The following is a 13312-nucleotide window of genomic DNA, read 5'->3' as shown; positions in this document are numbered from 1 at the left end:
TCTCTCTCTCTGCTTAAAAATCATAATCAGTATAATTTGCTCTTTTCATTCATTGACATATCACAAAAGTTCAAGTTGTTATACCTCTTGTGAATATTTAGATGTAGAATTTATGATTTGGCAGTATCACTGTGGGTTCTTTGCTGGCTACCTCTGCATTTCATCTTTGAGTAGCAATCTGTTTGGTTTTTTAGAACAAAACTGAACAGCTGTTGGTTGATATTGTCAATATGTTGAGTGCAATTGAACATCGAGTATGATTTGATGGTGGTGGATTTGTATGGTTTCCTTTGTCTGTGATATACTTTGAATAATATCCTTGATGTGGAATAAGGATGTTTGAACATATACAGAAAACTATGTATATAAATGAAAAATATGAAAAATATATTATTTTCATACATATTTGTAGTGTGTTTATCCACATTTGAAATTTGTACAATTTTACTTTTGTTTAAAGTTTGCTGTAAAAAATATACTTAATTTTTGTAAAATTAAATGCATTGCAGTGAATTAGAAACATATGTAAGTAAGTTTTGGAAGCATCTGCACTTTAGTAGTGATTTGAAGTTAGCACTAGAAGGTATTAATTCTTTGCAACTTTGATTTCATCCTGTAACTAGAAGTTAGTGTTGTATTGCAAGCTGATATGTTAGTAATACTGTAGAAGTAGATGAGTTTTTTTGGTTGTGGTGGAAGAATTAAGAGTTCGTGCATGGAAGTAGAAATGAAATTATGGTGACTAAGTACATTAATTTGTCACATCAGGTGTTCTATTTACATTTCAGATGCCTTGTTTCCTCAAGGAACTTGCATCAAGGGGGAGGCAGTGGCAAAAGAGCCTCCACTTATCCCTGTCTCTACATGCTTCTCTTGGATACACAATTCCATGCATTCTTCCACAATTTCTCTCTCTCCAGTTTGCTTCTACTCTTGTTTTTCCATTGTGCAGTGGGAGTGTCATAACCAATGAGGGATTCCTCTTTTCCCAAAAGTGACTTGGAGCATACTTATGTCATGGCACATGATTAAACCCTATGCTGTTCTTCATTGAAACATACATTTCTAATTTTCTAATGTCTCATTTTGGTTTTGTTTGCATATATGAAGTATAGAAAGAACTATTCTACTTACCTCTGTGTATACAGATGCATATTGATATTTGCTTATTATCCCACCAAAATTAGATCACCATGGTCTGCTTTTTGTTCTTGAGGCAAACTGTGTAGTTGATGATTACCTATATTTCATAGGCAAACTGTGTAATTTATGTTACCTTTCTCTATCCATTTCTTTTCCTTCAGTTCTGTGCTTACTGAGGCATTCATATAATTTAATATACAGTATTTCTTTTGCTATACATTACCATTGTTGATAACTAAAAAAATTCATTTCTTCTACCAGTAGACATCATTGTTGTGCCATAAGTTTGGGAATTGAGTAAGGGGAATGCAATCCTACTAGTTAACCTTTTTTGTGATCAGCACTGAAATTTCCTAAACTAATTTTTTCCACATCCCTCCCTTCTTCACTTGCAAGATAGAGGTCAATGAAAGGGATAAATGGAGCCACTCTTTTCCCAGAATATATAAAACTAGTCCTGTGACATCCACCAAGTAGATCAGAATTGGTAGAAAATCTTTGAATCGTTTAACACTGCCTTAAGTAGAGAAATCAACTATCCTACTACCTTTGATGTGTACATTTTTATATGCTTACATGCCTACGTCATAGCTGAGTTTTACACCCAAGTTCACAACCACTGTTTGACAATTGGTCATGTAAAACTTCAAGAGCGGGTTCATATCATTGAGCACTGTAGCCAGTAGCATCTTAGCAAAAGTGGCCTACATTTCATGCTTTGGAGTAAGACCTGGTAATTAGTGTTAAGTGTGTTGTTCCTGCAATAAGTGTAATCAATTAAACACCTTGTTTTTATGATACAGGTGCACAAGCTAGATAACTAAATGTTAATGTTTTGAGGATTTCAATGTTTTTAGTCATTAGTTAATTCGGTATTGCTGATTTACAAGGACTCATTTCTCAGAGTTACAAAGTCTTAGTATGAGGGTTTTTTAGTGCCAGTTTATCTACTGGAGCCATCCAACTATGTCTCGGACACATACCAGTGACTAAATTTCAGAAGTTGAAACCAGAAAGTCGTCCTCTTTTATGGTAAGATAGAAGTGGGTTGCAGCTCAGCCAACAAAGGTAATCATACTTGTTAAAGGAATTGGAGGATTTTGGTTACAAACTCAGGAAATAAAAAAAACTGAAATGAGCCAAGAACCAATATTGAGAATGAAAAAAAAATTATTCAGATATTATAACGTTTTTTGTTTCTTTTGTTCAACTTATATCTAGAGGCTTAATGTTTTGGGTATTTGTTTACTGCCTTTATCTCCAATATTTCTTTTAGTTTGTGTAAACTTCATTTGGTATCTTTCCCATTCAACTTTGTCTACCTCAGTTGATCTAGGAGATTGTCACTGCATACTTATTTTTGTGACCATAAATTTTATATGCTTTTTCTTTTTGTCACTGCATACTTATTTTTGTGACCATAGATTTTATATGCTTTTTCTTTTTTTGTGTATGTTTATTTATAGTGTGTGGTGTGGGTGATGGAATTCTAACTTGGGAAGTCTGTGGTGTGAGTTAGACTGATAGCATGCAATATCATTTATTAATTTTTTCTTTTATTCTTTTTGTACCAATTTTAAAAGAATGTAGCCATGAATTAAATTGAATAATTGATGTGCATAAAATGATAGGAAATGATCACTGATAAAGCTTATTGGAAGTCAGAGGTAGACTATCTTGGAACACGAAATGTGGTAAATAGGTGGTGTGGTTGGGAGTCTGTGTAAAACATAAGTGCACTAACATTTGGGATGGTCATGATAAGAGGAGAAAATTGTTGAGATAGAGAAAGTTCTCTGAAGATGTGATTACAATAAGGGAAGTGGGTGCGGTAAGTTTAGAAATGTGGAGGGTTTGAAGTATGTATGGGAAAGAGAAGTGAATTACTAAAGGTGTAGCAGGGTCAATAATGCATGTCAAAATAATGGTAAAGATAGGAGTACAGATTATGGAAAAGATTGGAGGTGAAATTACATGTAATTAATTTTGGAAAGCCTATATGATAGTGTTGAAAAGTAGTCATGTTTTAGTTGATGGTATGAAGTAGTAATTGTGACTTAAAAGAAGTAAAAATGATTGTTTAAATTACCAAGGAACAACTTAACATCGTGGCTTGTGGTAGAATTGTGATTGTATTAAAAGGATTAGTGATTTTTAAGTGAAAAAACAAGGAAGGTTTAGGAAGGGTAGAGGGTATAGAGGCCTAATTGTTGCACTTTAGTTCATATTTTTAGAGAAGGAAACATCCTGGTGCAAAGGATTTAGAAAATTTGTATGAAAAGAAGGATTAGGGAAGTTCTTATTCTTTTTTGCCTGAAAGACTTTAAATGCTGTTAACAACCACTATATAGAAACAATACATGTTTGAAAGTGATGGTAGAAATGATGGTTTGCCTAATGTGGAAAATCTTCAGGGTTGTGTTAAAGTTACCGATTGTATTTTTTTCTATGCAGGTTAACTTGGTGGAATAGACTGGAAGCTACCATAGTTGTTTTATGCAGGTAATCACTCTCTGGGTTGAACAAGAAAAGGAATTAACTAGAATAGTTGGTTGCTTGGATGTTTATGAGAATATAGTGTAAATCTAAGGAAGAGCTGTTTAATATGTGTGAATGAGAAGGCTTATTAAGATAAAATATTTAGGAATATTTGTCATTAAGGATAGTGATGGAAAAGATGAGAGTAGTCATGCAAAGAATAGGAATTCAGGATGTACTGAGTGCAGTGTTGAACAGTAAGAACTTATTTGAAGAGGGTAGAAGTTTAAGTTCGTATCACTTCCTGATTTTGATTGTGACTGTCTTTGCTTATTTTTGCTCTAAAGTTTGTTGGCATTTCTATGATGTTATGACCCAAGATGAGGGCTGTGTCATTTGTAAAACTTGTCGATGTTTTAATAATTGTTTTTTAATATCGCATTGAATATCTTGCATATGAACATTTATTTATTCACTTGCTTACATCTGCTAAGCCAGTGTTCTCTAGCTTGAAATTATATTTTCTTTCATAATTTGATCCACCTTTTGGCCTTTTTATATTATTGAAAATTGAAGTCACCTTGTTATTGTTAGATATGGTTTGTATGTATTTTTCAGTATTTCTTCAATTTACTACTTCATTGAACACACTTCTCAAGACTGGTATGCTTGATGCCATATTTCATATTTTGTGTGGAATAATTTCTTTATACAATTTACTTCAAACTTACTGTTGACATATACTGCTACACTTAGTACTCAGTTTTACACTACCCAGTTTAGTTTTCTCTTGTTAATCATAAATGTTTCATACCCTTCTAAATATATTTCATTCTTGATATTCCCATTCACCCATATTTTAGTTAGTAATAGATATTATCACTTGTGTACTTATTGATATGTTTTAAATTCTGCAATTCGCAGTTACTGTACTTTGGTCTCGTATATTAATTATTATTTTCATGTTCTCTTGTTCTGTCTTCATTTCAGTCATTTATGTTACTGTGTCAGTTTTTGTCATTTTCACCACTTTTAAAAAGTAATTTTTCCCTATACATATAAGGCAGAGGGAGACTTTATGTGGGAGATTGAAAGATAAGGTGAAGTAGGCTTTGGGGTATCAGTGCTTGAAATTCAGGACTGTGAATGAGTTGAACTTGTGGTACTTATGGGCCTTTGTAATGTCAGTGGCTTTAATTAGGCCCCATGAGTGATCAAGGTAAATAATGGGAGTGGTCTGTTGGGTTTGGCTTTGTTACATCATATATGGTAGAGATTGGACGTGCAAATGTGGCTGCTGTTTTTTTCTTTTTTCGACATTACCTTAAATAATATATAAGCCTTCATTTTATAAGTATAATTTATATTTTATACTTAATTGGTGTCCCATATCAGTGAGGAAGTACCAGGAAACAGACGAAGAATGACCCATCCACTCTGTGGGGCCTGGATGTGGAAAGGGAGCTGTGGTTTCTGTGCATTTTTATATGACAGCTAGAGACTTGAGTGTGAATGAATGTGGCCTTTGTTGTCTTTTCCTAGTGCTACCTCGTGCACATGAAGGGAGAGGGGGTTGTTATTTCATGTGTGCGGGGTGGCGATGGGAATGAATAAAGGCAGATAGTATGAATAATGTACATGTGTATATAATATATATATATATATATATATATATATATATATATATATATATATATATATATATATATATATATGTATACGTTGAGATGTATAGGTATGTATATTTGCGTGTGTGGACGTGTATGTATATACATGTGTATGTGGGGGGGTTGGGCCATTCTTTCATCTGTTTCCTTGCGCTACCTCGCTAACGCGGGAGACAGCAACAAAGCAAATAATAATAAAAAGCAAAGCAAACATATATATACTTTCATGGAAGTGCAAGTGAGTCACAGGGTGGGGGAGGGGGCCAGAGTTCTGGGAGTGTTGAAAAATGTGTGGAAGGTGAGAACATTATCTCGTAAAGCAAAAATGGGTATGTTTGAAGGAATAGTGGTTCCAACAATGCTATATGGTTGCGAGGCGTGGGCTATGGATAGGGTTGTGCGGAGGAGGGTGGATGTGTTGGAAATGAGGCGTTTGAGGACAATATGTGGTGTGAGGTGGTTTGATCGAGTAAGTAATGTAAGGGTAAGAGATGTGTGGTAATAAAAAGAGTGTGGTTGAGAGAGCAGAAAAGGGTGTTTTGAAATGGTTTGGTCACATGGAGAGAATGAGTGAGGAAAGATTGACAAAGAGGATATATGTGTCAGAGGTGGAGGGAACGATGAGAAGTGGGAGACCAGTTGGAACTGGAAGGATGGAGTGAAAAAGATTCTGAGCAATCAGGGCCTAAACATGCAGGAGGGTGAAAGACGTGCAAGGAATAGAGTGAATTGGAACAATGTGGTATACCGGGGTCGACGTGCTGTCAGCGGATTGAACCAGGGCATGTGAAGCGTCTGGGGTATACCATGGAAAGTTTTGTGGGGCCTGGATGTGCAAAGGGAGCTGTGGTTTCAGTGCATTATAAATGACAGCTAGAGACTGAGTGTGAACGAATGTGGCCTTCATTGTCTTTTCCTCGCGCTACCTCGTGCACGTGTGGGGGGGGGGAAGGGGTTGTCATTACATGTGTGGTGGGGTGGCGATGGGAATGAATAAAGGCAGCAAGTATGAAGTATGTACATGTGTATATGTATGTATACGTTGAAATGTATAGGTATGTATATGTGCGTGTGTGGGCGTTTATGTATATGCATGTGTATGTGGGTGGGTTAGGCCATTCTTATGTCTGTTTCCTTGTGCTACTTCGCTAACGTAGGAGACAGTGACTAAGTATATTAAGAAATGAAATAAAATATGTATGTATACATTAACTCCCATACACACACATATACATAACATACATACATGTACATACGTATACAAAGACGTATACACATGTACATATTCATACTTGCATTTTTCCATTCCTGGCACTACTCCGCCCCACAGGAAACAGCATCACTGCCCACTGCTTCAGTGAGGTATAAGCTCACTATAATGAATCAGGATCATGGCTTTATTTTTTTGTTTTTCGGTAGGCGAGATATTGAGATCTTTCTTGACTTCGTTACTTTTACATACTAAATAACGTATGAAATTATTTAGGATTTGAAGCTGTTGAATACTCTATGTAATTTTTTACATTTAATTTTAACTAATACCTTTTCCCCTAGCAAGGTAACATGAGGAAGAAATGAATGACAGCCTAATATATACACATCCACCACTTAGCTGTCATTTACAATATACCAAAATCAGCACCCACCATCCACAGTAAAGCCCCACAAACCATTCATTTTAGTACTTTAACTGCCTCCTGTGACCTAGTTCATCCTGTTGCCCTCTCAATTAATATTCTGATCCAGTTCATTAGAAAACATCCTCTTGAATGTTCATGTCCTGATATCATAAAGCTTTCTAAACTCCATTCCCATTTTGTTTTCAGTCTCTCTTCCTAATTTGCTACCTCCACTTTTGAAAAATAATCCATTTTTTCTTTTACCCCTCAGTGTGACCCATATTAATGAGCCAGAATCAGGAACATATGAAGAATGACCTTATTTGCTCGCATTCACTTTTGAGCTGTCCTGTAGAATACACAAAAACTTGGTCTCTTCCACAGCCAAACACCACAAACCCTTTCATTATTTCCCCTAACTTTTTATATCATGGGTTAAACCACTAGCAGCACATTCTCCCCCTGTATACCACATCCCTAATTCACTGCATCCTCTTCACACCTCTTACCCTTCTGATGCTCAGGCCTTGGTAACTCAAAAGCTTTCTCACCTCATTCTTCCATCAGTTTGGTTTCCCCCTCTCATTATGATGTCCTCTTAGTCAATATATCTTTGCTCATCCTCTCCATTTCAGCACACCTTGGTCAGCTCTGACATAATCCATTTGCTACCACACCTCTTACATGATCAACCATCCTCACATTACTTATTGTCCTCATGGACGTCATTTCTAACACATCTATCCTTTAACATTCTTGCGCATTCAGGGCCAAGCAGACATACCTATCTTTGCCCTTACAGAGAATGGTCACTTCATCCACTTGCTCCTGAATTTACATGGGACCTCCCCCCATCCCATATGACTCCTCTGCTTCCATATCCTCTCCCAGGTATCTTAGACACTCCGTATCTTCCTGGTTCTGTCTTTCCAAACTCAAATTAACCTGTCTTGTCCCACCAGTTAAACTGCATTACCTTTCTTTATTCATATTAACTCTCAACATCCTCCTTTCACACACAGTGTCAAAGACCAAGCTCTGCAGTTTCTTTTTAGTCTACCACCAGAGCTATTTTATCTGCTAATAGAATTGACTTGCCTCCCAGCACCCACACTGAAGACATGCCCCTTTCACTTCAAGATCCATGCATTTATCTTGTTCAACACCATCCATAAACAGATTAAACAGCCAGTAACATCACACACCCTTGATTCTCCCGTCTTCACTTAACCACTCATCCTTCTCCTTTCCTACTTGCACACTTGCTTTACTCTGACAAAACCTTCAGTGCCTGTAGTAGCTTTCCTCCCACATCATGTATTCATTGCAACTACCACTGACCTCAATGTCAACCCCATCATATACTTTCCATGTCCATAAATGTTATGCAAATCCCTCTTTGTCTATTTCTTGCACCAACTTTTCAAAAACACTTGGGCCTCACATGCTCTTACCACTCAAGAGCCACATTACTCCTCCCCAGTCTGATGCTATGTTCAAACTTCCAACCTCTCGATAATCATTCTATTGTAGGTAAGAATAAAAGCAAACTATGAGAAGTGGGTGACAGTTAGTGTTTATGCACCTGGTAGTAAGAGGGAGGGAGGAAGAAGGGATGTTTTGGGGAAAAACCAAGTACTTTAGAAAGTGTAAGTGGATGACATGAAAATGGATGGTATAACTTGGGGCACCAGGTGCCTGGTGTAAATGAAAATGTGCAATGACTGGAATTTCAAGTTGTGTGCTGAAAAGATTGGTGAGTAGGAATGATTTTAAGTAAAGGTCTATACACAAGTTTATACGAGTGACTTTGGTTGGGGGTCAGTGAGCATTGTTGGATCACATGTTACATGACATTTTTGCTAAGTATAGGTTATGAACATGCTGAGAGTAGCAACTGGTGGAAGGTTTGGGCATTTTCTGTTGGCAGTAAATGTGAAAGTTTACAGCAGTTTTATGAAAAGATGAGAAATGATGGGAAGAAATAGTAAAAGTGAGGGCCTGAAAAACAGGATTATTTATAGAGATACCTTGAGGACCAAGTGGAGTTTGAGGTCAGTGTCTGTTAGGCCAAAGATGGTTGGGTCTGATGGTTATGGTATTCCAAACAGTGTAGTATGGTTAAGTGTCTTGGCCCATGAATGCCACAGAAATGAGGAGGGTGGACAATTTGGAAATATAATGAGATCTGATCAAGTGAGAAATGACTCAGGGTGATATGTGGCAGTAAACAGTGTGATGGGAGATAACTGACCAGGGTATGCTGAGATGGTTCAGGCATATGGAGAGGATAAGCAAATGAAAACTGGTTGAGGATGAATTTGTCAATAGTGGGGAGGAAGAGGAAGCCAGAGAAATAATTAGGATAGTGTGAAGGGGTTCAGACAATTGGGTACTGAACACTAAGGGTGAGAGGTATGCATGAAATGAAATTAGTTGGATTGATGTAGTGGGGACGTGCCATCAGTAGGCTGAACCAGGGCATATAAGTAGTCAAGGTAAATCATGAACTGGTATATCATACATGACAGCTAGAGAGTGGGTGTAAACAAGAGAGGCCATTGTTCAAATGCTAATGATTCCCTGCTATGGCAGGAAAAGCAAGTAGGCATTAAAAAAATGCTATATATTGTTTTTTTTTTTCTAATTGCTTTTTCCACTTTAACAAGATAGTCATGAATGTATGAAAAAATTTATATCGCACACATTCAGTCTGTGGCTGTTATGTATATATTGAAATGACAAACTAATCCATAGTTTACCTTAACAGCTTCATGTGCCCTGGTCCAGCCATTGACTCCACCTCAATACAATACACCATTTGCTCCAATTCTTTTGTCAACATAAGCTGCCAACTTTTTTTTAATGCACTTGCCCAATACCCAAGAACCTCTTTGTCCTCTTTCCTTTTGTCTTTTCAGATTCCTTTCTCCTTGCTTCTTCTGCTTCTAAGATACATAATTATGTATTTACACATTTCAAGATGATACATAGTTATGTATTTACATATTTGTTAGTAGTTGCCTGTTCAACTTGGGTAAATTTTGAGAGGTTATTATAAGAAGTTATTGTCCAGGTTCCTATACATTTTCATGACAGTATTTCTGTACATTCAGTGACATGGTAAAATAACATACAGTAAAACATTAAAGGTTAACATAACACACGTGCTTTTTTATTTATTTCTTTATAATGACACAGAATACTTTAAGTCTGATGCAAAACACAGTAAAATGACAACAGCTCCACAGGCTATAACTCGAAAGCATTACACGAGGTCAAATGAAATGCTGCTTGGTCTAATATTCATACATATAAGCCATGAGTACAGCTTTTCTGTGTCTGCGAGATACAGCAACATTAAAATGGTACTACTGTAAAATTGATCCTCACATAAAGCTTCAAAATGTAACCTTGGTGTCTACAGCCATAGTACCATACCCATGTGGCTTCCGTTTCCTCCATCTACAGTTTAATAACTACAATATAGTTATTCTAAGGAATTACATCTAAAATGTTATCATCACATACTTAAAAATGTGTTGGATATTCTCAAGATGTACATCACAGAAGGTGTTTAGACCAAGGTAAGCAGAAGCCATAAAGGTACTGAAAGAACTTGGTACTGGAGGAACCCTAATTGAAAATTTTTAGACTTCTCAAAAAAGAAACATTAGTATTTTAAGAAACTTAATGAACTTGGCAATCAGTTACTGAAGTTACACAAGACTTTATAGCTCACTGCTTTTTTTTTTTTCTTTTTGTGAAGTACAGTGGTAGCTTTTTTAAATTCCCTATTGCTCCTTACCAGTTCAGGGCCTGGTGTTAAGTTCATTCAGAAGCAGCTGCTTGTGATCATTGTCACCAAAGACACAAGTAACTAGAGGCATCCTTCCATGGCAATAGTGACACAAGTGGAGCGTTGTGCAGGAATGAAGCATTCTCATGAAACTTGGATATGCATAGAGACATGTCCAAGCATTTGATTTGTGTATGGAAGATTCAAGAAATAGTAGAAGCCTAAAACTATTCTGACAAGTATCCTAAAATGTAAGACTCTGTGTTACTGAAATATAACAAAACTTTCAAACATTCTGAAGAAAAAAGCAAGGGAACCTTTGCTTAGCTTGTCCATTGTAACAGGAGCATTTTTTTTTTTACAGTATATATCGAGACCAATTTACTTTTCGACAGTACATGATGTTAAAACATGCCTTGATGAACTTTATGGACATATTCAAAAAGTTTTAAACTCTGAGCTTGGTTTTTAGCTTATGTGAACCTAGTGATTATACTGCTTCCTCAACAAGACTACTTTTCACTACAGGAAAATATTTGAGTTATTGCTTCTTCAAATAAGAGCTACCAGTTACTGTATTTGAAAATGAAAGGCAAAGCAAATTCATCACTAGACTAAGCAAGGTTCCAGAAGAGTGGTAGTGTGCATACAGCTATAGAAACAGTACCATAAACACTTGAGTATTGAAGCTGGATTATAATCATACTTCACATTAAACAAAATAATAGCATATAAATGTCAAGGGAAAACAAAGATGTTTACCATTCTCTCTGTACATAGAATATTAGTAAGGTTTACCATGTATCAAAAGCAGCTGCAATAGCACTTGTTCACATGCATCCCGCAGGTGAAATAACATGTATATCTGGACTGACATGGAATGCATATAAACAGACTGTGCAGTGGACAGAAATATCTTTTCACCAAGCTTTTCCTAATTTCATGAAAGTGTCCAATCTGCATTGAAGGAAAACAAAACTGGTGTTTCACTGTTGTAAAACAGTCTTCTACAGTGGACCTCTATGCACCACAGAGAAATGCCACTGTAATGATTGCAGTAACAGCAGAGGTAACTAAGTCTGCATATGAAGTTCAAGCATGTCCACGAAGCACTTATCACCTTAACAATTTCCCCATACCAACTGCTGTGGATTCTAATCCTCTATCAAATCAGCATGTGAAATAAAGGAGGGGAGGGGGGAGGCCTTAGGTGTCAATGGTTCATGACAGTTCCTTGATGGGAAGCTCACTCTGCAGTGGTCACATCTTGCCTGGTTCCTGCCTGCTCAACTTCCTCTTCCTCCTAGGAAAGAATCGTATATTTCACTGTCAATATGACATGGATATATCAATTTTAAAATACCTATAACAGTATCTGAAGGCTCTCTTTCACTACATATGAAAACCTACTAAGGACTTCAAAATATGAAATAGAGCTAGTCTGTAAAGTTAAATGGGTATAGATGCATCTTGTGATTGCAATTTTGGAAATGTTTTTAAAGGTGAAAGTGTACAGAACCTAGTTAAAAGGCAAGAGGCCAAACAATAGTAGTTTTATAAATTTCTGTGGAACGTGCTGCCTGTATTGTTTTCACCAGATGTAATATCATGGAAAAACTGAAATTCCCAAACTAATATTATCAATATATATATTGTGGAATGCCTATTCCTCTCCTAAATGAAGAATCTTCCGAAAGTATTACTGTTTTTATTTACCTTTACATCAACTGGAAATTATCTCCACAAGCATAACTATTTAAAAGCCATACAGCAACCTGTTGAAGAATTCTTTAAGTTTGTTTGGTTATAACACGCATAGTGTGGGTTTCTTACTTAAACCAAGAAATATGCGTTTAAATTAAAAAAAGAAAATTAGGGTTGCTAAAGCAAATGCACTGGAGAAAAGCTGTAGTTATGAGAAGATACTGGACAAACAACATCATTAAAAAAATCACTGAGACGCAAATTAGAGGGAATAAATTTTCAAACCTGAACATGCTCAATTCATGTAAACATATAATCTTGCACTGATTAGTGAACTCATAATCCCATCCCACTATAAAGTATATCTCTCTAAAACAAGATAGAATATCATAGATAATAATGAATTTGTTTTCCAAAATTCAAACATTCAATGATGAACAAGGTTACTTTCGCTAAATACTATTAATCACTTGAGTCACTTTAGTTGGTGGATTCAACAACAATAATGCATTAGTTTTGGTAAGAAAGCCTTTCTTAAATGTAAAACAACACAACAAAGCATCACATACTACAAACTACTTACATAAGAAAGAACAGAACTGATAAATTGAAGAGAAGCAAGTTATCAGAATCTGGAAAATAAAGCAATAGAAGCTAAATGCACAAGCCAATGGAGTAAGCAAAAGAATATAGAATAAACAGCAGTGGGACTTCAAAAACTATTGACCATGAAATTATAGAATGTTCAGGAGATAAAATTAAGAATATAGAAAAAAATTTATACACCAAATTAAATCAGAAACATTGATGCTATTCTAAACCTGCAGTGCTATCAGAGAAGGTAGGAGTGCGAAGACAGGCGTAAGGTGTTTGATTTGCAGGCAGGACAGAGAGAGGTTTCA

The 13312-nt window shown here is 36.1% G+C and overlaps 1 protein-coding gene across 1 annotated transcript in view; it reads right to left on the bottom strand.

The window, feature by feature from the left end:
• Positions 1 to 10073: 10073 nt before the first annotated feature.
• Positions 10074 to 13312, bottom strand: part of LOC139753113 (uncharacterized) — a 40398-nt gene continuing 37159 nt past the window's right edge. The window contains exon 11 of the mRNA XM_071669200.1: positions 10074 to 12009. Coding sequence (XP_071525301.1) covers positions 11953 to 12009 — 57 coding nt within the window. The 3' untranslated portion in view covers positions 10074 to 11952. The remainder of the gene's footprint in view (positions 12010 to 13312) is intronic.

This window comes from Panulirus ornatus, chromosome 14, assembly GCF_036320965.1.
Source record: "Panulirus ornatus isolate Po-2019 chromosome 14, ASM3632096v1, whole genome shotgun sequence".
Lineage (NCBI taxonomy): Eukaryota > Metazoa > Arthropoda > Malacostraca > Decapoda > Palinuridae > Panulirus > Panulirus ornatus.
This window is presented reverse-complemented; position numbering and strand designations above follow the sequence as displayed.